Source organism: Coenobita brevimanus, chromosome 52, assembly GCF_032717465.1.
Source record: "Coenobita brevimanus isolate Jiangsu-jjx chromosome 52, ASM3271746v2, whole genome shotgun sequence".
NCBI lineage: Eukaryota > Metazoa > Arthropoda > Malacostraca > Decapoda > Coenobitidae > Coenobita > Coenobita brevimanus.
This window is the reverse complement of record NC_137005.1, coordinates 38,249,060-38,274,571: the sequence shown is the minus strand read 5'-3', so window position 1 is coordinate 38,274,571 and position 25,512 is coordinate 38,249,060. Positions and strand designations below refer to the sequence as shown.

The 25,512-nt window shown below is 43.4% G+C and overlaps 1 protein-coding gene across 1 annotated transcript; it reads left to right on the top strand.

Moving 5' to 3' along the window:
• The first annotated feature begins 6,349 nt into the window (after nt 1–6,349).
• On the top strand, nt 6,350–25,103 carry LOC145400534 (Y+L amino acid transporter 2-like). Its single transcript, XM_080273055.1, has 8 exons — nt 6,350–6,695; nt 9,940–10,161; nt 19,004–19,229; nt 20,075–20,119; nt 21,370–21,493; nt 22,713–22,913; nt 24,157–24,306; nt 24,852–25,103. The coding sequence occupies exons 1-8, from the start codon at nt 6,350–6,352 to the stop codon at nt 25,089–25,091; spliced, it is 1,554 nt and encodes a 517-aa protein (XP_080129181.1). The 3' UTR covers nt 25,092–25,103.
• Nucleotides 25,104–25,512: the final 409 nt, after the last annotated feature.

The following is a 25,512-nucleotide window of genomic DNA, read 5'->3' as shown; positions in this document are numbered from 1 at the left end:
ATGGCCACTTAATAATCCTTTTGTACGTTATGTTTGCGGAGCGTGGTGATATTAGATGGATTTATGTAACACAGAGGAGGACAGTAAGATGTAAGAAGCAAACTGAATCGCTTGGGAGAAGGCGTTAGGGAGCTTCCTTAACTGACAAGATCACCGGCCTTTGTCTCTGCAAAATTACAACAGTTGGAAGAGCAGGAAGAGTGTGGTTGGAAAAATATTAGCGCCATTTGTAGAGCCAAAGGTGATATGTAAAGAGTTTGAAAAGAGTAGGACAAGCTCATGTATTTCAACGGTATTCTATGGGCACCTGATAATGCAGAACGAGTGTTGTTGTTGGAAGAAAGGTAACGCCATTTTATAGTGACAAACTTCGTACTTACAGTGGGCGAAGTAAATAATATAAATAGTTCGTTGATTAGGTTAGAGAATTTTTTAACTTGAGAGGAATTCGGTGGAAAGCTTCACACACACACACACACACACACACACACACACACAGGGAGAGAGACAGGCAGACAATCACACAGGTAGATAGAATGACAGACAAATAGACAAACAAAGGCTTAGCTAAATAGAGAGGTTGCGATAGATAAAGAGGCTGAGATAGAGAGGTTAAGATAGAGGCTGAGATATACAAAGGCTGAATCAGATTGCTAGATAGATCATAACTTTGTTTCAGTGATGTTCCAAGGATCACTGAGAAGGGCAGGGAGTGTGTGGTGGGAAGAGTAGCGTATTATTGGTATTTACAGTAACAGAGATAATACTGAAACCATCTGAAACACTGAAATCAACGACAAATTGTACTTTAATTCTGCGGTGTTCCAGGGGTCAGTGGGAAGAGGGCGGTAGGCAGGAGGATACTTCCCTCCCTTACGTAACGAGCGGCTGGTTAAGTAACACCCCCAGATCACCATATGAAGAGTTTGGTTAATATTTGCTGTGTTTACAGAATTTGACGTCATTAGCCGCAGTACTGCCCTCTAGTGCTATATCAGTATTTGGTTGCCTCAGTTGCACACCAGAGTGATGGAATATGCCAAATAATATCAAGATTGTGTTTTTGTGCTGTGTTTACAAAATATAAGGCTATTAGGAGGGGCATATTACCCTCAAATTTAGTAAGTTATATATGTTACACAGAGACAGTTATAAAGATACACCAACTTTGCACAAGTCACTGAAGTTCTTTCACCTTAACTTGGCATAGATTTTCGTTCTTTTAAAGTTTATATCAGTGGCAGAAAAAGACTATACTACGGCTCTCCGTCCTTTCCATAGCTCTTCTTCATGACTACCATCATATTCTGTGTTACAACTCTGTGTTCAAGATGGAAAGATGACACTTTTTGGTCCAAGTTGAAGTCAAAAGGTGTATTAATGGAACATGGATATTTCAAACGGTATATGGATCTTGCTGATGATTTACGGGACTTACACGTCACTAATGCCAAACAAACAACGTTATGATTTGGATTATTAGTCATCACAGGAAATGTCATGGAAAGTAGAAAACATATGGCTGGTGTCATACAGCATCTAAATTTTGTGTCAAAGCTTTCACCGAATCACTCCTGTATCCATTGAAATTACAAAGGGTTATGAGTGGGAAGCCGCTTGATATTTTCATTGGAATTTTCCTTCCGTGCCATAGCCATCGTCTGCTATAAGCATTACTCTGATGTCTGCATATTTTTCGTCTACCTTCTTGTAATTTACTCATCATCTTTGCTGCAATACTTTTTTTTTATCTTTCATGTGCTACATCACAGCATTATCCATAGACTTAAAGCAAGTCAGATCAAGGCTGTCAATCGATATTAAGGTACATGCATTACCGGTATATAGACAGATAGATAGATAGATATAGATAGATAGATGTGTGTGTGTGTGTGTGTGTGTGTGTGTGTGTGTGTGTGTGTGTGTGTGTTCTGTAAAACTTTAATCCTTTCATTAAGTACGCAAAACTCTCTTGCTCCTAAGGTTCCATTCTTAAGGCACACAGAATAAATACACTGCAGTGGTAACCTGTTTATCAGATATGTACGTTTTTACATGGATAAGTCTCTTCAAAAAAAAAAAAAAAAAAAAAATCCGACCTCTCCATACTACTCGATTACAAGAAAAAAAAAAATGCTCAAAATTATTCGTAATGCAGAATGAAGAAAGCAAATCTGAAAATATACACGATTTACATTTTCATTACACATTAACACTTCTGCATTATGTAATAATAATTAATAATAATAATAATAATAATGGGCTACAGCAGCTAACCCACTCACAAATCATTAAGTACACCAAAACATTGGTCACAACACAGCGTTCTAATATAAACGTTACATACACGACAGTACATTGTTATTTATAGAACATCTACCGTTTTACATAACATTTTAGTAGCCAGATATATACTGGGATGGCCTGTAATTAGCGGTGCACCAGAAACGCGTGGCGGTATCTTACGTGTTGTGGAGAGAACGGCTCGGTCGGGTAGTGGGGGCGTGGTTATGGCAGTGGGAATGGGAAGTGAATGTGATGCAGGGTAAGCACCAACACAGCCGTCCCCACAACACACGAGAAATCACCCAGCAGGGCAGAAGAGGAGCGTTATAATATTGTTTTGTGTATAAATTGCCGCCTTCCTAGCTTTCCTGCGCTGCCCCGGTGTGGAATGAAGGGCATCAGACTCCGCGCGGCCTTGGGATCACGTGACGGCGTGCTGTTTACATCGCATCCGTGGCGCCATCCCTGCTAGGAATCCTTTAGGCTGAGCAAAGTCGCCTGGTCCCGCAAATTCTAGAGTGGCTTGTAAATTTCGTAACACCTCTTCTTTTGTGATTTATTCAGCATAATACACCTCAGGATCATATGGTTGGTTGCCGATGCAAACCACGTCGACATTAAACTGATCTCGGCTGAGCAAAATCGTCTGGTCCCGCGCATTTTAACTGGCTTGTGCGTAACACCTCTTCTATAGCGCATATTACGCCTCATTATCATGTGGTAGGTTGTTGATGCAAACCACGTCATTATTAGGGAGATATAAACAACATGAAAAAGGAATTGGAGATGTAATGCAGAAAATAAATAATTAAAAGTAGGCAGTGTGAATGAATTACGTTTATAGGTTTTGCTCTCTGCTTTCTCTCTCTCTCTCTCTCTCTCTCTCTCTCTCTCTCTCTCTCTCTCTCATGAGCAAAATCGCCTCACGTTAACCCCTTCAGTGCCATGACGTCCTTTATTGATTTATTTTTTCTGCCTCCACGATTTTATTTCTGCCTCTGGGGAGATCTTTTGTTGTGGAGAGGAAGTTGAAGACTTTAACCTCTCCAGTTCGAAGTCTCCAAAAGCGACGCGAATCCAAAATAAAATGAAGCCTAAGTCGTTGGATTGAAGGGGTTGGTGAATAAACACGTAGTAGCGTCATTAACAGATATAATTTAAAAGCTCACATGACTCCCTAATTATCTTTTATGTGACTTCAGTTTTATTAAGTGTAAATAAAGGGATGAGGAGCCAGACAGAACCCGGTATCGGTACACACACACACACACACACACACACACACACACACACACACACAAGAGGGGACAGGTAGTGAGGAAAAAAAGTGGTTTAGGATGACGTAAGGACCCGAACTGTTAAAAAAAAACATAACGAGAGAGAGAGAGAGAGAGGATGATGATTTAACACCACAAACTGTAAACAAAGCCATAACTTGAATCTCTAACCGTAAGCAAGAAATTATTGATGCTGCAGACAAGAAATGCAAATTCAATAGTACTAGATGCGGGAACATCAGGGCTCTCCGGTTAATATCCATGATGTGTGGTGTTGAGGGTGATTCTGTGTGGTGTGGTGTGCAAGGGTACTGTGGTGTGTTGTGGAAGGGTAGTATGGTGTGGCGTGGCAGGGTGATTTTGTGCTGTTTGGTGTGATAGGGTGATGTGGTGTGGGAGGGTGATTTTGTGTTGTGTGTTACGGTGTATGATGTGATGTGGTGTGGTGTGGTAGAGTAACTGTGTGGTGTGGAGTGAGCGGATGGAGTGGTGTGATGTGTGGTGTGGCGGGGGAGGGTGAGTTTGTGTGGTGTGGTGTGTGGTACGGTGTGATATGGCCTCGCTGAAGTACACGAAAGTAAAGTACCTCATCCGGAAATCATTAGCGAGAGGCAGAGGGACAGGGCCATTCCTATAGGAGCTTCCGCATCTAAAAATTAATAACCCCATACGGAAAAAACCTGCATGAAGTTATAGTGTAAAGTTTGCAACTACATTAACCGCAAACAACTTGAATATCTAACTGTAAACAGAGTGATACCCTGACCGTAAACTGATGGTCCGTGAGGCTGCAGACAAAGGATACAAACAGAAAACGATAAGCTGTCAAGTACAATCAGAATCAACAACATTAGACGCAAACAACTTTACCTTTTAACCGTAGACAGTCTGAGCTACTTACAGTTTTTTCTTTTTACTTTGTACTTTATTATTATTATTATTATTATTATTATTATTATTATTAGTGCTGTTCTTTCCCCGGGCTGTCTGTAGTCATACCCAACGAAAATGGTAAGGCACTGCTTCTGTGGCGTCGTTCTGCAGTTACAGTCGGTAAATACACCATGTAGGATCTGGTGCATCTTTGTGGTAACCGGCGCCTCTCCAGGGTCAAGTAAGAGTCCTTCCTACGGAGAAATTCAAGGATATCAGAGGAGGTTTGGATCTGGGTGGACTCCGCAGCCAGCCGCTAACAGTAAATAGACAGACTGAGACCTTGACCATATGTACGCAGGAGGTGGTTGGTGCTGCAGAGGAGGGTACAAAAATAGTTACTCACCCCGAGGCGCACACACACACACACACACACACACACACACACACACACACACACACACACACACACACACACACACACACACACACACACACACACCTTGCAGGACTACCAAGAGAGACCCAGTCAGTGGAAAAACAGATTCCTACCTACGTGTCTTGCTACCTACTACCCTACCTATTTTCGTGCCTACTTGTCCACCTGTCCATCCACGCGTCTGTCTGCCTGTCTTACTTGTATATTAATCTGTCTGTCTGTCTGTCTATTTACCTGCGTGTCTCATTCGTCTACCTACCTACCTGCTTTACCCAACTACCTGCCTACGTGTTTAATTATCTACCGTGTTTAAATGCCTACCTATCTGCCGGGCTAATTATCTACCTGCTTACCTATATGTCTACTGGTGTCAGCGTGTACCTGTCTGCCCGTTTATCTGCCTAGCTATCTGCGTTGTCTGCCAGTCTGCCTCTCTGCCTGTCAACGTTGTCAAAATATTTACCTGTCTCATCTGCCTACCTTGCTATGGATCTACCTGCCTGCCTAATTATCTGCCTCTCTGCCTAACTATCATGTCAATCTTTCCGTCTCTCTGTATGCCCACGCTTCCTGACACCACACAACACCCACTACAAACTGTTACTTTTGACGACAGAAAAGTTACCCCGCGTTAGAAAAGGGATAGTGTCAAATATACTCGTACTGTGGCGTTAAATATAGTTCCCTCACCTTAACTTGGCCCAGATTTCCGTCCTTTTGTAGCTTATTTCACATATCCCAGTGGCAGGAAAAGACAAGGCTGCGGTTCTATATCCTCAACATCACACTTCTTCATGACTAGCATCATATTCTAATGTTCATCTGTTCCAACTGAGCATCAAGATGGAGAGGTGGCAATTTTAGGCCAAGTTAAAGTGAGAAGAATATTGTCACATTACTGCTAAGAAACAAGGTGTTAATTAAAATTGTTACTAAGGTGTTACTTGACCAGGTGCTACGGTGATAGGCAGGTACCAAGAACGTAATTTAACACGGTGCTGCCATGAGTTTGCCTAAGTGTAAATGAATACAGCGTGTGCTCATGCAGGTATAAACAAACGAATTTCATCCTGTGCTTGATAAAGTGTAAAAAGATGCATGCCACCACCTACTGATTCATATGTAAACAAGACAGATCACGTGTTTGCCCAAATGTAAGCAAATCAAACAAGTGCCATCACGTGTTAGTCGAAGTGTAAGCAAACAAATGCTACTTTAGCAGTTCTAGTGCAGACACAAAATAGGTGCCACTACGTGTTTGCAAAGGTGTAAACAAACAAAACAAATACCGCCACGTAACCCAAGTGTAAGCAAACAAAATTACCATCACGTGATCGCCAAGTAAAAAATAAAAGACAGGTACTGCTACATGCTCCCTTAAATGTAAACAAACAAAACAGGTGTCCGGGCGTTATATAGTCAAACTGCTACCACGTGCTCACCCCAAAGTGTAAACAAACACGACGCCGTCACCATGGTAACCAACAGCAACATCTACCCTACGGCGCCCAGTGACCACGAACCCATCTTGAACGAGCTGGATGGCGAAATTGACACCAACTTGACGGAGGTGATCGACACGCAGTACCCCAAGGCCCGGGAGACTGACGAAGGCGGCGAAGGTGCGGGAGTGAAGCTGAAGAAGGAATTGGGCCTCATTGATGGCATAGGGATCATCGTGGGCATCATCATAGGGTCTGGGATCTTCGTGTCCCCCAAGGGAGTGTTGCAGTACAGCGGGAGTATTGGAATGGCCCTGGTGGTGTGGGCGGTGTCTGGCTTGCTGTCCATGGTGGGCGCCCTCTGCTACGCTGAACTAGGTAAGAAAAACTGGTTGAGTGGTTGGTTGACTGGTTGATTGGTTGGTTGAAAGGTTGATTGGTTGAGGCAGGTAGATAGACTGAGAGAGGGTAGGGGATTGTGAGTATGAGGTGTAAAAGGATGTAAAAGAGAGAGAGAGAGAGAGAGAGAGACCCAACCCTCCTAATTTTAAGGGTAGACAACACGCGGCCTCGCTTAACTGGTTCTTAAGACTTTTTTGGACTTTTTATGAAGGAAGTCTGATAAGCTGACGTCCTAGCCTCCCCTTTTCCCTCTCCTCTCTCTCTCTCTCTCTCTCTCTCTCTCTCCTCTTCCTCGTCCCTACCTCTTCCTCTTCGTCTCTCTCTTTCCCCTCCCTCCACCATCCTTCATCGACTCCCTTTTTTCCCTCCCCTTCCTCTTTTTCCCCCTTCCCCTCACACCCCTTTCTATCCCTCTCTCCCTGCCCCCCCCCCTCTCCACCTCTCCTCCTTCTCCTCTTTTCTCCTTTTCCTGTTCCTGTCTCTCCTTCCACTCCCTCCTCCTCCTCCTCTCCCTCCACCTTCTCTCTCACTTCCCCTCCCCCTCCCATTTCTTTCTTGTTTCTTCTCTCCCCAATCTCCCTCCCCTTCCCTTCCATTTCCTCCTCCCCAGCTGCCTCCTCCCCTTCCCTGTGTCTCTCTCCCACTCCTTCTCTTCCTCTTCTCCTCCCTCTCCCTCTTCTCCTCTTATCTTCGTCCATCTCTCTTCCCCTCCTGTCCTCCCTGCCCCTTCCCTCCTCCCCTCTCCCTCCCCCTCCCCCCCTTTCCTTCCCCCAGTTATCTAATGGATGTGTTCGGTCACTGAGACTGTACCTCTCTCTCTCTCTCTCTCTCTCTCTCTCTCTCTCTCTCTCTCTCTCTCTCTCTCTCTCTCTCTTTATCTATATCTTGTCGATTTAGAGTGACAAGTGAATAAAATTGTCGAGATATATACAGGAAACATTTTAAGTTTTAGGGAGGTATATACAGTAAAAATTTTAAGTTTTAGGGAGGTGTATACAGTAAACATTTTAAGTTTTAGGGAGATAAAGTAAACATCTTAAGTTTTAGGGAGATATATACAGTAAACATTTTAAGTTTTAGGGTGGTATAGAGTAAACATTTTAAGCTTTAGGGATTTTTAAGTTTTAGGTATATACAGTAAACATTTTAAGTTTTAGGGAGATATATACAGTAAACATAGGTGGCTTTGTTGTGGTCCTCTCCCGCCCAGTTTTAAGTTGTATTTATAAAGAATCCCAACTAATTTACAGCATAAGCACTTCTTCACTGCAACAAGCCGTTATTAGAGGCTGTATTTATAAAGGATCTTAACCAATTCACATCATAAACAAGTATTCATAGCAGCAGACCGTTAATCGAGATCGTATTTATAAAACATCCCAACCAATCGAGATCAACAAGTATTCGTAACAGTGAACCGTTGAGACATTGTATTTATAAAGGATCCTAACTAATTTGCAGCATAAGTACCTCCTCGTAGCAGCAAACCATTAATAAAGATTGTATTTATAAAGTATCCCATTCAATCTACGTAAACAAATATTCATAACAGCTGACCGTTACTAGATTGTTTTTATAAAGGATCCTAACTAGTTTACATGATTAGCACATGCGTAACAGCAAGCAGCTATAAGAGATCGTATTTATAAAGGATCCTAAACAATTTACAACATAAGCATATCTTTACCAAACCTTTATTATTGCATTTTTTTTATAATTCTCATCTTCCAAGTCCGTCTCGGCTGTTTAATTTTCGTATTCTCCACCATAATAATCCTTTTCAGCTGTTTTTGCTTTTCTTGTTTTTTTGCTTTAATATTCAGTCTCAGCTGTTTTATTTTCGTATTTTTCACCATAGTAATCCGTCTTAGCTGTGGTTTTCGTGTTTTTTTCCTTTATTATTCAGTCTCGTCTGTTTTATTTTCGTATTTGACACTAACATTCAGTTTCACGCGCTTTGTTTTCCTCATTTTTTACTTTAATATTCAGTCTCAGCTGTGTGTGTGTTTTTTTTCCTGTTTTTCAGTTTACTATTAAGTCAGCCGTGTTTTATTTTTCTGTTTTCAATTTACTACCGTACTACGTCTCACCCGTGTTATTTTTTTTATTTTTTCACTTAAATAATTCGTCTATTTTTTTGCTTTTTTTGCATTCCTGTATAATAATCGATCTTTCAGCTTTTTTTTTTTTTTTTTTAATATTCAGCCTCAGTTGTATTTTGTTTTTCATATTTTTTCATTTGATTGTCCAGCTTTTGTGTTTATGCTGATTTACAGGCCAAATGGTTTCCTGTAACCCAGGAAACTATTTATTACGTTGGGTGGTAACCATATAGCCAAATGACGCCTCGTAGTGGGATAAGGCGCTCCAGCCAGATAAAGAAGTAAGAGAGAGAGAGAGAGAGAGAGAGAGAGAGAGAGAGAGAGAGAAGTACTGGAACGTACACAGACACACTTTCAGCAGTTTTAAACCACCCACAAACAACCACGCCCCGCCGATTCAGTTTACCCCCGTCGCATCACTTCTTACCCTGTATACATCACTAACAGCTATACTCTCTTCACCTTAACTTGGCCCAGATTTCGTCCTTTTGCAGCTCATTTCCCTAAGCTCAGTGGCAGAATAAGACTAGGGCACAATATCCTTTCCATAGCACTTCTTCGTGACTAGGATCATACCCTAATGTTTCTCTCTCGTTACCGCTCAGTATTCAAGATGGAGAGGTGGCAGTTTTACGCCTACTTAAAGTGGATGGAGTATAGTTCCCGCTAATTTACAGTTTACCCCCGCCGCTACACTTCTTGCATCCCACCCTCCATAAACCACTTCATTTTAACTTGCTCTCTCTCTCTCTCTCTCTCTCTCTCTCTCTCGCTCGCTCGCTGGCTTGCTAACTCCGGACGATTCTATTCTGCTGTGGGAGAGACCTCTTGTAGTGAATGGGAAGATGAAGGCCGTATCTAACATCTTCATTTTCCTCTGTGATTCTAAAAACTATTCGCTTTATCCTTCATTCTTCACAGGCCTCCCCTTCCCCTCACTTCCTCCACAGTACTGTACACTTCATGTCAATGTGAGTTGGAGTGAGGGCAGCGTGAAGACAGAGGACGCAAAAAAATATAGTAGTAGTATCAGTAATAGCAGTAGTAGTAGTAGTAATAATAATAATAATAATAATAATAATAATAACAATTATAATTATAATGATAATAATTCCCAGGCACAATGATACCGAAAAGTGGCGGTGACTACGCATACATCCACGAGACTTTTGGCGGGCTGCCTGGCTTCCTCTTCCTGTGGGTGACGCTGGTGGTGATCACGCCCACCTCCAACACCATCATGGCGCTCACTTTCGCCAGCTACATCATCAAGCCAATCTTCGCCACCTGTGACTTCCTCCCTGACGTCCCCGTTCGCCTCATTGCAGCGCTTGTCGTCTGTGAGTACCAAGTAATGTCATATGTTTGGGATTCTTTCATTGATAATCGCTTTTAAAATGTCAAATTGAGTTTTATCAGCTTGGGAATGGTCTAGACTCTTGGGATCGTATTTTTGGAGGTTCATGTGGCTTACTATAGATCATTTACCTTAACCTGGCCCAGATTTTCGTCGTTGTGTAGCTTATTTCACTTTGCTCAGTGGTAGAAAGACAACACGTGCTCTGCATCCTTGCCATAGCACTTCTTCGTGATTGACACCATGTTCTAGTGTCAGTCTATTAATTGCAACTCGACAATAAAAAAAAATCTATATCAGAGTAAGGCACATAAATATTCACTTTCTTCTTGCCAATTATGTCGGTACTAGAGGGATATATAAAATAGTGTAAATGATGTGACTGTGACTGTAAGCGTTAAAGAAAATATTGTGAGCTGTCGAGTGTATGTGAGTGAGGTGAAGGTGAAGAGGGGGAGAGGGAGGCCAAGGATGAGATGAAAGAATGGAGTTCAGAGATACAGCATATATATGAGAGATGGGATGTGAGGCGGAGGGAGAGCAAAGTGGTGGAGGACAGGGCGACGTGGAGACGATTGGTCTTGGCCACCCCTACGGGTTTAAGGCGTCTTGCAATGGACAAATAGAGATAGACACTAATAAAATAAATCCTTGAGGCAGAGGAGCTAGAGTCTCCCACGATGACAAGAATGCAGATCTTGTTTATTTGAGAGATCCTGTTGATGTCTGGTGTCTCGATAGGCAGAAGGAACGTGGCACATACACTGATGGGAAGGTTGACGGTGGATTAGATAGCTCTCAGATGGACAAGAAAATTTGCTGCACACACAAGTCTTCACGAGAACAATCATCATAGAAAGATCTGTGCATGAAAACCAGGCAGGAGTTCAATTTAAATTCGATCTCCTTTTAGAAGAGCTTAGTTTTTTTTTTTAGCACGAGATTAATCCTGTCAGTAATATGACTAAACTATTATTACATTAACTTGGCACAGATTTTTTCCTTCTCCAATTTAATTCATGTAGTTCATTGGCCAGAAAAAGACAATACTACCACTCTACATCGTTTCTGTAGCACTGCATCGTGATTAGCACCGTATTTTAGCGTTAATCTGTTGTTACACCTCAGCAATTAACACGGAGAGATGTCAGTGTCAGGCCAAGTTAGAGTAAGAAGAGTATAGTATATTGTACTTCCTCCTATCTTACCACAGACCATTGTTCCGCTTCGTCGAGATGTAGTCTACACTCTTTTCACTCTAACTTGGCCTAAAATTGTCACCTCTCCATCTTGAATGCTGAGTTACAACAAATTAGCATTGGAATATGGTGCTAGTCAGGAAGAAGTGGTATCGAAGGAACGCAGAGCTGCAACACTCCTTTTCTGCCACTGAGCCTTGTGTAATATGCCGCAAAAGACCAAAAATCTAGGCCAAGTTAGAGTAAAAGGAGTATAGCTGAAGAATTTGACAGATCGTGGGACTAAAGATGAAAGATTGTCGAATATTATAAGGAATGAGATAATTACACAGGATTTTGGTGTGAGTGATAAGGGAATGGATTATGGTATGTTTTATAAGGTATTCTGCTGGTAATTATTCATGTTTTTTGGACCCTGCCCATCCCATATTATGATAGTTGGGATTGGAATGATGATGATGATGATGATGATGATGATGTTGATACTCTTGATGATAAATGTGATGATGATGATGGTGATGATAATGATAATGATGATAATCGTGGACGTGATGATGATGATGAATATTATGAAGATGATAGTGATGATAATGATGATGATGAGGGTGATAAATGTGATGAGGATGAGGATGATAACTGTGATGATGATGATGATGATGATAGTTGTGTAAGTGATGATGATGATGATGATGGTAGTTGTGGAGGTGGCGATGATGATGTTGTTGTTGATGATGACGATGATGATGATAATGATGATGAGAGTTGTCGAGGTGATGATGATGGTGATGATGATGACGCTGACGAAACACAAAACAGTCGTCACTAAGCCCTATCGTTAGTTCCAGGTTCGTCTCTGTACACAAAGATGAATCGCCAAATAGGGGACGCCAAAATGCTAACCCCCTTTTTGGCGTTACGTAATGATTAGTCCACCACTTAGTTCATTCACGCGAAAACTGGTGAGAGAGAGAGAGAGAGAGAGAGAGAGAGAGAGAGAGAGAGAGAGAGAGAAATGAGAAAGACACAAGGAAGATGGAAGGGAGGAATAAAAAAGGAGTGTATATGGAATGATGAAGGAAATAGGGAAGGGATAGAGAAACAAGGACGAAAGAAGGAAGAATGTCAGGAGGAAGTATATATGTTGAAGAGGGGTGGGTGGAGGAGGAGGATAGGGGGATAATAGGAGAGATGAAGGGTGAAACTACGGAGAGAGAGTGAGAGAGAGACAGGGGAGGGAGTATGGAGGACGAGAGGAGGTAAGGAGGAGGGATGAAATATGTAAATGTGTGGATAAGATACAGGAGAAGAAGAAGTGGAAAAGGGAGAGAAGAGGAAAGGGATTCAGTGGAAGATGGATGAAGCGAGGGAGAAGCAAGGAAGAATAAGTAAGGAAAAGGACGGGGCAGAGAAAGGAGGATAATGGAAAAGGGGGAAAGTGGGGAAGTGACAGAGAAAAGTGAAGAAAAGAGAGGAGAGGGAGGAAAGGTGGAGGAGAAACAGAAGAGAAATGATGGAGAAACAGAGGGAGGGGCAGGGAAAGAGAGAGAGAAGATGGAAGAGTGAAATATGTGGAGGAGGGACACAGGAGAAATGGAGTGTGGAAGGGAAAAGAGGAGGAGGAGAGCATGTGGAAGAGGTTGCGAGGTGGGAGGAGGTTTGAAAGAGTGACGGAGGAGGAAGAGAGAAAAGGAAGATGATGGAATACGGATAAAATGAGGACGGGGTAAAGTGAAGAGAGAGAGAGAGAGAGAGAGAGAGAGAGAGAGAGAGAATGAAATGTGGAAAGGGGAATGAAGGCGGGAAAAATAACTTCGGAAGATGTATGATGTAAGAAAGAAAACGGAGACAGGCAAGGGGCACCAAGTTTGGCAGTGGGATAGACATTGCCAGGCCGAGCGGAAGAGGAGTGTTATATAATCATGGACTACCCTGACGATTAGAAATAGAAAATAGAAAAGGAAGGCAGGGAGGGAGAGAGGGAGCGAGGGTGAAATATAGGAAATGCTCTAAAAAGAAGATAAAAAGAGGAGGACGAAGTATTAAGGAAAAGGGAAGTAATGTAACACGTTAGATAACAAACAGGCGTCCTTGAAATGGTGGTGGTGAAGGGGGCGGGGTACTGATTAAACCACGCATCAGAGAGAGAGAGAGAGAGAGAGAGAAGATTTACGTGTTTTGAGATAGTTAAGTTAGTAGTCATAATAGTAACAATGCCAGCTAAACCCCAGTAACATCATTATCATCATCATCATCAAACAGTAGCAATATCATCATCATCATCACCAAACAGTAGCAATAACATCATCACCAAGCAGTAGCATTAACACCACCATCATCATCATTACCAAGCAGTAGCACTAACATCAGCAGCATCAGCAGTAGCAGCAGCACAAGTAACATCAACAACATCATCATCCTTGAGTAGGCCCAGAATAGGATAAAAACTATTTTCTTTTTACTCCATCAAACATTTAAAACGGAAAAAATAAAAGGATAAAAAAGAAAAGGGGGGGAATTTAATCCCATAATTATACCCCTTTGTGAGGTGTAGGGGCCCGCGGCTAGGCTTACGTAGGCCAGAACAGTGAAGGGTAGATGGGACCCACGCCCCAGCTGGCATTATGTAAGTATAGTGTGTTTATTATAACCTGACAATGATCCCAACGCCTTTCAGCTCAGTGAATTGGACTAGTAACCAAGGAGACTATTTCCAACCCTTCTCAGCTCAGTTGATGGCCAGGTGTAGTCAGAGTGAAGGTTTGATTTTGACTAGTAACCAAGGAGACTCATTTCTAACTCCTCTCAGCTCAATTGATGGCCAGATATAGTTAGAGTGAAGGGTTGATTTGACTAGTAACCAAGGAGACTCATTTCTAACCCCTCTCAGTTCAGCTGATGGCCAGGTGTAGTCAGAGGGAAGGTTTGACTGACTAGTAACCAAGGAGACTCATTTCTAACTCCTCTCAGCTCAATTGATGGCCAGATATAGTTAGAGTTAAGGGTTAATTTTGACTAGTAACCAGGGAGACTCATTGCTAACCCTTATCATCTCAGTTCATGGCCAGGTGTAGAGTGAAGGTTTGATTTTGACCTGTAACCAAGGAGACTCGTTTCTAACCCATCTCAGCTCAGTTCATGCCAAGTGTAGTTAGAGTTAAGGGTTAATTTTGACTAGTAACCAAGGAGACTCATTGCTAACCTTTTCATCTCAGTTCATGGCCAGGTGTAGTTAGAGTGAAGGTTTGACTTTGTAACCAAGGAGACGCATCCTTACCTGATAACTAAAGCTCGTCATATTTCATGCAACAACTTCAGCTCAGTTGAAGGCTAAGTGTAGTCATAGTGAAGGAATAATTTCGACTAGTAACCAAGGAGACGCATTTATACTCCACAACTAAAGCGCATGGAATTTCAGTCAGCCACGGCTTAATATTGAAGTTATATTAGTGGTCCAGTTCCCTCAGGTGAAGACTAACCCACTATAGATCAAAAAATTTCAGAGAGCACAGCAACACCCCGCCCGAGACCTTTGACCTTGACCTCGTGACCTTAACCCTCTGACCTTAACCCTCTGACCTTGACCTCTTGACATTGACCCTGTGACCTTGACCTCATGACATTGACCATGTGACCTTGACCTCGTGACCTTGACCTCGTGACCTTGACCCCGTGACCTTGACCTTTAGCGGATCTACACATCAAATCACATCACCTCTTCCCATCCCCCCCACACAGTACAGGGTGGTCCATAAGTAATGTTACCCCCTCCACTCTACCGGGCGCTTTCTCGTGTGTTGCGGGAACGGCTGTCAGCCTTACCAGTCTCTAGCCCCCAAATGCTACTGTCACTCCAACCTGGCCTAAAATTGTCGTGTCTCTTGGATGCTGAGTTGTAATAGTAGATTAATACTAGATTTTGATGCTAGTCACGAAGAAGTGCAATAAAATCTGTATCATTACCATTATCTTCTACTGTCATGAAAGTACTTGAAAAAGCTGAAAAGGATAAAAATCAGGGCCAAGTTATGGTGAGAGGAGTATAGTGGTAAATTCCTGCTACCTCCAGACGATTTTGTTCAGCTTGGGGAGGCCTCTTGCAGTGAAGGGGTTAATGAAGGCTGTATCTAACCCCTCCAGTTCCAAAAGTCTCTCCTAAGCTTAATAAAATCGTCTGGAGAGAGCAAGACTGCAGAGTGTCCGGCGAAAATTGTTAGAGAGAAGTTACTTGGGGGTTAATTTTAAGTAAGATTCTGGGCTAATTAGGAGGAAGACCATTTTCGTTCAGTCATCAGTAATTATAGCTCCATAACGCTTGAGAATTGGGCCCATGATAGCATATAACTTCTTACTCAAAATTAGCGATAGAATAACCCCTCAAAGTCCCCCCTCAAAAAGAAAAAAAAATCCCTCTATACAATGGAAAATACGTCATTGGACTGAGATGATTAAACCGCTACATCTTGGTAAACCTTCAGGCCTCGCGCAGCCCGTCATGCTAAACTCGTACTCCGTTTTATTGCTCTCGTCATCCACCTCTTTTTGAATTTAAAATCGTGCTGTGCAAAACATGAAGGGTTGTGCACTTTGCCTGATATACAGGGTGTCCAGGGATATAAATTAGAAACTTTATAAATGTTGGTTTAATTCTTAGTAAAATTAATCTACATGGATCCGATTCGCAACTGTTTCGGAGCTAGAGTTTATGCGAGCGGATGTCGGTTGCTGATGCATCTGGGTCGGACAAAGCTGTACAGTACTTACTGAGTGATGCAGTGGCCACCAGACCTCTTACAAATACGAAGGGTGATCAGAAAGTAATGACAGTTCGTGCTATAACATGAAAACCTTGAATGATGGGAGGTAGGGGAGCAAGGAGAGTGCAGAGTTGTCTGTCCTTACGAGTTTGAACTTGTCGCCGTATGCCTGACTTTTCTTGTTTTATTGTTGTGAGTGAATGCTTCACTCTTGTTTTTGCTCTCTGGCCAGAAACATGGATTACTCGAAAGAAGGCTGCAGGTTCTACATTTTTACGAGGTGGAAACTGGGAAAGAAAGCAACAGAGAGTCGAGGGGAATTATTACAAGTTTATCCAGACACTACTCCTTCCCTGGAAACTGTTTCCCGCTGGATTCGTGCTTTCACAGCAGGAAAAACTGAATTGAAAGATGAACAACGCTCTGGACGCCCCCGGACATCCGTGACCGAAGCAACAACTGTCCGTGCACGGTCCATCATCGACGAGGATCCAACTGTAACTCTTAGGTTCTTAGCCTTGGAGCTTGATATCAGTTATGGGAGTGCATATGACATCGTGCATGAACAGTTACACCTGAGGAAGAAGTGTTGTCGATGGATACCCCATTTGTTGACTGATGAGTAAAAGGCTGAACGGGTGAGGATTTGTCGTGTCTGGCTTCCTGAATTTGAACCAAATGGTCCAAAACGGTTCTCAGATGTTGCTACTGGAGATGAGTGTTGGATTTCATTCTTCACAACCCGTGACAAGCAGTCAAACATGGTGTGGTTGGGCGATGAAGACCCTCGACCTCAGATTTTGAAGGAAGGATTTCGCAGCCGGAAGCGCCTTTTCACCATCTTTTTCAATTCTCAAGGACCAATATGCGTGGATGTGATGCCTGAAAAGTCCACTATCACAACCCAATACTACACAGACCAGGTCCTTCCACAAGTCTTGGAACACAAGGCCAACACCGCACCAACCCGCCGTCGGTCTCGCCTTTTGCTGCACCACAACAATGCTGCACCCCACAAAGCTCGCCTCACTATGCAGTACCTGGAACAACAAGGTATAACTCTGCTCCCCCACCCACCCTACTCCCCTGACCTGGCTCCCTGTGACTTTTGGTTGTTTCCAAAAATTAAATCTGCCATCGCTGGGAAGCAATTTCATCGCATCCAAGGCTTGGCATGGACCGTCAATTCAGAACTCCGAAGTATACCGTCTTCAGAGTACCACGCTTGCTTCATGAAGTGGAGAAAGAGAATGGAACGCTGCATAGAGGTTGGAGGGGAGTACTTTGAAGGAATGTGAGTCATAGTTTGATAGTTCTTCATGCTAATAAAAGTTTATGGACTCACTGTCATTTCTTTCTGATCACCCCTCGTACTGCTGGAGAGACAGTTCTATGTGTAAGCAGTGTATTCGTGACACTGGGCAACACACACGAAGGAAACTCTCTACTTGTGCTTAGAAAGACTGAATGAGAGTTAGAGATCAACTACACACTGTGGGTGTATGATTTAAGCTCCCCTAAAAACATCAAGTAGTAATATGGAATCTTTAAGATCGCTCCGGAATCCTGATGTAAAATCTACGGGCCCACATCTCATAAGTTACTGATAATCTTATGGGCTAATTAACAGGGTCATCAGTAGGTTAATTATAGCTCCGTAACTGTTGAGATAGATTGGTTACACTAAAAAGATCGTGGCAGCGTAAGAACAGAGGTCCTTGCTGCCGCACAAGGGGAATAAATGCAAAACACGGGTAGTTTAAGAAATTTACAAGTGATATCGTCAATACTAATATAGGGCTTCTCACTCAAAATCAGGCTTAACACAGTCTCCTGAATTTTTTCGAAAATCACTCTGGCTACCGGTATCCTGTCTTTGTATTTCAGTACAGAGAATGCCCGCAGATAATAAGCTTCACTAAGGATTCCATGACAAGCGTTCTAATAATGCTAATAATGCTCGTAGTAATGTTCAGAGCGTTCTTCATGATAAACTTCACTGGGGTGGTGTGGATTCTAAAGCCCACTAAAGATTCCCTGTTAACTGTTCTTATAATGTTCTTAATAATGGTTCGTGTGTTTGTCAACATTGCCGTCAAGGGTGACTGTGGGGGCCTAAACTGGAGAATAAAATTTCCATAGTCAGCATCGTAAGAAAAGAGTGACTGTGGAAGCGGCCGATGGTCTCAGGGACGAGTTCGGGATTTATGAGGGTAAGGTTTCTGCTGGGAAAACATCTCGGCCCCGAAAGTAGGGTATACGGTACATAGGTGCACGTAGAGTACATAGGAATTACAGGTAAAAGGAGGCGCTGACCAGGAGCCTACCTGTGCTGGCGCTGTGCATCCTGGGTGGAGTTAAGCAGTTTCGGCGTCCATCCGGAGCTAAACCTCTTCATATTACCCCGCACCTTGCTGTGGGAAGGACCCTGTTCCGACCCTGACGAGTTACTGTCTGCCACAAGGGAGTGCCAGTACCCTACACGTACTTCACCTTTAGCACGGCCCCTTTAGCAGCAGTTGCTTACTTGTGGTCGACAGGTCTGCTTGGCCAGACAGACCGGGGTTAAGAATCAACAACAGTAGTCTGAATACATTTCGACTTTGGGATCAGCGACGTTTAGTTATTTGAGGCCAAGTGTCATTAGTTTATATAGTTTTTGACCTAACGACTCTTTCTGAGAATGAAATGAGGGCGGGGTGGGTGAAGAGAGGGTGGGAGAGGAAGGTGGAGAAAGAAGTACGGTAATGCCAGAAGGGACATAGGGGTCTCCCAGGAAAATATTGTCGACATTTAGATCAGTTTTGCTATGTTTAAGACTCTCTCTCTCTCTCTCTCTCTACCAAAACTCACCCCCGCCTTCCCCCTTCAGGCTTTCTAACATGGCTAAACTGCACGAACGTCAAGTGGACCAAAAACATTCAAGGAGCCTTCACCGCGGCCAAGGTGTGTGCTCTGGTGCTCATCATCGGCGCAGGACTCTACCACCTCGCCGCAGGACACACGGAGCTGTACCAGGACCCATTCTACCGCACCAGGACAAGTGTTACGTCACTGTCTACCGCGTTCTACCAGGGATTATTCTCTTATGCTGGATGGTGAGTGTCGGATAGATAGAAGGATGGATAGATACACACACACACACACACACACACACACACACACACACACACACACACACACACACACACACACACACACACACACACACACACCTAGAGAACCAGGATAAGTGTTTCGTCACTAATTATATCGTAGTACCTGGACTGTTCACCTGTGCCGGAAATGAGAGAGAGAGAGAGAGAAAGATGCGTCCATATCTTCATTTTTCCACCAAGGACTTTTATTCTATGGCAGATGTGGCTGGAGAAACTATTTTGTTTTAGTGGAGGAAAAAAATAATATTGAGATGAGTGTCTGGTAAATTTGTCCTTTAACTGAGAGACTGTGTGTGTGTGTGTGTGTGTGTGTGTGTGTGTGTGTGTGTTATGGACGGATAAACAGATAGACAGACTGATAGATAGGTGTATGTGTGTTTTATGTATAGATTGACAGGTTGATAGAAAAATAGATACGTAAATAAATAGATAGATAGATAATAGAAAGATGTGTAGACAGCTAAATAGACAGACACAAAGGGAAAGAGGGAGATGGACGGTACTTACATTTTCCTGTCTCTAAATCAAACTTAGTTCCCCATTTTTTAGTAGGAAATAAAATAAGGATGATGGTGGTGATGATGATGATGATGATGATGATGATGATGATGATGGTGATGATGATGATGATAGTGGTGGTGGTAGTGGTGATGATGGTGATGATGATTGTGATTATGATGGTGGTGGTGGTGGTGACTATGATGATGAAATAATATAAGGATGATGATGATGATGATGATGATGATGAAGGTGATGATGATGATGATGATTTCTTTTCTCCTCAGGAACTGTTTGAACTTCGTGGTTGAGGAACTGAGGGAGCCATACAGGTGAGTAAACCCACAATACTCCTTTTACCCTAAATTGGCCCAAAACTGTCACCTCTCCGCCTTGAATGCTGAGTTGTAATAAAAGACAAGCACTAGAATATGATGCTAGTCACGAAGAAGTTCCATGGAAGGGGTTTAGAGCCGTAGCATTATCTCTTTCTCTCACTGAGCTACGTGAAATAAGTTGCAAAAAGACAACAGTATGGGCCAAGTTAAGGTGAAATGGCAATAATAATAATAATAATAATAATAATAATGTGACGACGATGATGATGATGATGATGAAGAAGAAGAAGAAGACCCACAGCGACAACAACAACAAAAGCAGGAGCAAGAACAAGGGCAAGAACGATGCTACTATTTCCGCCACAACAATCTCTACCACAGGCTTTATATAACAGCGTCCCCTAAGCTGCCGTACACAGCCTATCTCCAGCCATAAACACCCCATTCAGCCTCAGTTTATTGCCCAGTTAACCTCTCAGCCACACCACCACTAGCGAGCCGAGCACTGATGCAGCTCTGATATTGTCACCTCCCGTAGTTGTTTTCATTTGACGGAACCGGGCCACTTCTACAACTGAAATGCCATGTTGTGGGTGCATGAAATTCGATGAGCTTCACTTATGATGGAGGAATGAGTCTCCTTGGTTGCTAGTCAGATTAACCCTCCACTGTGACTACACTTCCATCAACTGAGCTGAATGGAGTAGGGATTTTTTTTTTTTTTTTCTGTGAGGTACAAGTGTGCCACTCTCACGGCTTGATTACTGTGTCGTGGTTGTATATAATTCATTAAGCCTAAGAGATGTAGGAATGAATCTTCTTGGTTACTAGTCTGTTAAGGAACTTCCCTAACACCTTTTCCTAAGCGATTTATTTTGCATATTACACCGTACTCTCCTGTTCTGTGTTATCTAAATCATTCTAATACCGCCATACCCTGCATAAATAGCGTACAAAAGAATACCAACCAGTCGTATCCAAAAATAAATCGCCAAGGAAGAGGTGCTAGGGAACCTCCTTACCTGAAGAGGAGTCCAAAACCTACTACTGCTACTACTACTGCTGCTACTACTACTACTACCACTACTGCTACTACTACTACTACTACTACTACTACTACTGCTGCTACTATTACTACTACTACTACTACTACTAACTACTACTACTGCTGTTGCTGCTGCTGCTACTACTACTGCTACTACTACTACTACTACTCTAATCCAGGTACGTACTGTCTCCCCCAGGAACCTGCCTCGCGCCATCGTGATATCTCTGCCCCTCGTAACTCTGGTCTACTTCCTCACCAACATGGCCTACTTCGCCGTGTTGGAGCCTAATGAGGTCCTGGCCTCCCATGCTGTGGCGCTGGTGAGTGAGTGATAGATAGATAGATAGACACACTAGACTAACAGATAAGTAGATAGATAGATTAATAGATAAACAGATTGATAGAGACAAAGATATAGAGATAGGCGGACGAAAAGAGTGGATGTTTGTTTGTGTGTGTGTGTGTGTGTGTGTGTGTGTGTGTGGTCATCTGTAGTAGCCATCCCTGCTGCTGTATTTTCTTCAGCGTAACGTCATTTGTAATTATGTATTTGTCATCCCTTTGTTTTTTTTCTTTTTTTAGTCTTATTTCCTATGTAATGTCATCCTACAGCTGCATTCTGTAGTGTGTAGTGCCATCTGCAATTTTCATACCTACAGTCTCTTAGTTATATAGTCCATCACTCTTATAATGCCCCACACTTCAAAATTCATCACCTCTTTCATTCGCCATTTCTCTTGATTCCATCCTCAATGCATCCAGTCATTCTCGAGGGTCATTCCAGGGTGGATGGTGTCGGTCTGGCCGCCTTTGCACCGTCTACCGTCTCAGTGACCTCATCTCCGCTCTTGCTACACCTTTTTGCTCTCCTAATTCCTCGTTCTCTTCATTCGTCACCTTGTTCATAACCCTTCTAATCTGCAGCCCCTCCAGTTCATTCATTTAATTCATCACCTCTCTACTGTGTTGCCTTGCCCACCACTGACCTCCACATTTTCTTGAGTTCCAGTCCATTTTGCATCTGATCCATTTTCTTTAATTAGAGTCAGTCTCCAGCTGTGTGCTAGAGGGGGGTGGCCTCATCTCCACCTGTTCTAGACTGTTCATCATTACACCTCTAACTATCTTCTCAGTTTCCACCCAGCTAATCCATCATTTCCCTGTTTTTTTCACTCCTCTCGTTCATTATCTAGCATCCTTTTCTCCCCTTCGCTCCTTCAGTCACACTCTGTCTCCCCATCCAAGACAGTATCCCTTTAGTTCGTCACCTCTAATTCGCAATCCTCTCAACGATCCTACATAATTCCAGTCGTTCTCCAGCCGCGTCCTAGGGTGGGTTGTGTCTGTCCGTATCATGCCAGCCTTCGTAGTGCTGTAACTTGCCATACTGCTTTTCATTTCCAGCCCATCCTAGTGATTCGTCTTTTCTCGAATGTTATAACCACTTCCTCTTTTCATGTCCAGTCTTCCTCATTCCATATTCCATAACCCAATAATACGTCATTCTTCCAGTTTGCCACCTCTGCTTTTCCTTTCCAGGCGTTTTCCAGCCGTGTCCTCGGGTGGGTGGTGTACGTCATGCCCGCCTTCGTAGCGTTGTCCACCTTCGGCAGCTTGAACGGCCTCATCTTCGCCTGCTCCAGACTGTTCTTCGTGGGTGCCAGGGAGGGTCATCTGCCGCAGGCCCTGGCACTCATCAGCTATAAGAGATTTACGCCCGTACCTGCACTGCTGTTTCAGGTGGGGGTCTGTGTGGATTGTTTCATTTATATTATCTCCTTTTTCTTTCTTTCTGTTTCACGTTTCCATTTGAACTTATTCTTCGTAGGTGAAGGTGTAAGTTCTCTCTCTCTCTCCCTCCCTCCCTCCCTCTCTCTCTCTCTCTCTCTCTCTCTCTCTCTCTCTCTCTCTCTCTCTCTCTCTCTCTCTCTCTCTCTCTCTCTCTCTCTAGGTACACACATATCAGTCTATTATTATTACTCTCTGTGATTTCTCCTCTTCGATGTATTCAGTTTATTTTACCATTTCCTTCTGTCCTTTATTATATGACCCTAGCTGATCCTCTCTTGACCCTAGCTGACCCTCTCTTGACCCTAGCTGGCCCCTCGTCCCTAGCACACCACTTACCCTTTCTCTAAATACTTGACACCGATTTCCACAGCCTGTCTTCTCTTCTGCTTGTGATATTCCCCTTATCTGACCCTCCTTATAACCCAAACTTCTCCCTTACTTTTTCAGTGACCCCAGTTGACCCTTCGTTGACCTTCCCTTACTCCTGTGACCTCTGAACACCAGTTAATCTAATAGGGACAAGTTTGAAGGACTTTATTTATTTTATTCCTCATTTCTCCAGTTATTATAATCCATTTTGACTCCTGTGACCCTAAATAACCCGTAACCCCTTCCTTTGACCCCATAAAACCCTATTCGCCTTCCTGTGACCCAGTTGACCCCTCATTGACCTCTCATTATCCCTGTGACCTCAACACCATTTTCTTGACAGGACTGAAGTTGACCGTTCTGTTATCATTAGTTTCACGTCTCTGCAATTTTCCTAACCATTTATGTGGCCTTATTTAACCCTTTGACCTTTTTTCTGACCCTGTTTTACCTTTTGACCTTTTCTGTAACCCTATTTAACCTTTTGGTATTTTCTGTGACCCTATTTAACCCTTTAACCTTTTCTGTAATCCTATTTAACCTTTGGGTCTTTTCTGTGACCCTATTTAACCCTTCTATGACCCTGTTTAACCCTTTGACCTTTTCTGTAATCCTATTTAACCTTTGGCTCTTTTTTGTGACCCAATTCAAGCCTTCTCTGACCCTGTTTAACCCTTTGACCTTTTCTGTAATCCTATCTAACCCTGCTGTGACCTTGTTTAACTCTTTGGCCTTTTCTGTGACTCCCTTTTCACCCTTTGACCTTTCTGTGGCCCCTGTGACCCAATCTGACCCCACCTGACCTTCATTTGACCTTCCCCAGTGCGCGATGACCCTGTGCATGCTGACCACCTCGGATACCCTGGCGCTCATCAACTGCGTGTCCTTCTCCGAGTCACTCTTCGTCCTGCTATGCATCTCGGCCCTCTTGTGGCTCAGGTACACCCAGCCAGAGAGGAAGAGGCCCATCAAGGTGAGGCACAGGGTGAGGCAGAGGGTTAGGTAGAAGACGCAAGGGTGAGCCAGAGGGTGAGGCACAAGGTGAGGCGGAGAGCGAGGATGGGGATGGGGCAAAGAGTGAGATAGGGAAAGTTTTGTAGAGTCTGAGGCAAGAAAGATATAGAGGTAGCAGAGGGTTAGGTAAGAAATGGGTAAGGCGGGAGAGGGTGAGGCAGAAGGAAGGGTGAGGCAGGACAGGGTGAAGTAGAGGATGGGTGAGGCAGGGAAGAGTGAGGCAGGGAAAGTTGAGGCAGTACAGGGTAAGGCAGAGTAGAGGGTGAGATAGAAGAGGGTGATGTAGAGGAGGGTGAGACAGGGAAGGGTGAGGTAGGGAAGGGTAAGGCAGAGTATGAGGCAGGGAAATGGCAGGTAGAGCTATGAATCAGGACTGAATCTCTTTAGTTACAAGTCGACTTAACCTTCTGTCTTCCTACACTTCGTCATCAACTGAACTGAAAGGTGTTTGGTGATTTTTGCCAGGTTAAACACACTATAATTAGCTTCCCTCTTCCGGTACAGGTGTGGCTGTGGGTGGCTGTGCTCTTCTTCTTCGTCTCCGTCTTCCTGGTCGTCTTCCCGGTATACGAGAGACCGGTAGAACTGGGGTACAACATCGCCGTCTTCCTGGTTGGCATCCCGGTATATTACATCTTCGTCCGCGCCGCACCCCGGTCCGAGGCGTTCAACCGGTTCATGGGCTCCTTTACCGGTGTCTGTCAGCTGTTGTGTTGTGGACTGCCGGAGGAGAAAGAAGAATGAGGGACGAAAGAGGAGGAGAAAGAGCGAAGAATGAAGGGCAATGGACGAAAACTGGAAGTGAAAGAGAAAGGGTGAGAGAGAGACCAAGGAGAAACACGAATGAGGAAGAGAAAGAACTAAGAATGTAGAAGACGTGAGAGAGAGAGAGAGAGAGAGAGAGAGAGAGAGAGAGAGAGAGAGAGAGAGTCTGTAGATAAAATAACCCAGTGAATAAGATGTCATAGATTCCGAAACGACATTGAAAAGCTACAGAGGAACCACAAACTGCAACTGTACGCATGTAAATAAAAAACAATGCATTTATTATACAGTAACTAGCGGTCTAGATTAGTGTGTCATACTTCTGCATTCAGTAAGAGTGTGCTTAATTCACACTGAGACGCTTTCAAGAGTTGTCATACGCATGCATCCAGTACCTGTG

Bases quoted from the DNA above. Each gene is read 5' to 3' on its own strand.
- LOC145400534 (XM_080273055.1), top strand. From the start codon at position 6,350: ATGGTAACCAACAGCAACATCTACCCTACGGCGCCCAGTGACCACGAA. The intron at 10,162-19,003 runs GTGAGTACCAAG...TTCCCCCTTCAG, and splicing joins CATTGCAGCGCTTGTCGTCT to GCTTTCTAACATGGCTAAAC. The intron at 22,914-24,156 runs GTGGGGGTCTGT...GACCTTCCCCAG, and splicing joins TACCTGCACTGCTGTTTCAG to TGCGCGATGACCCTGTGCAT.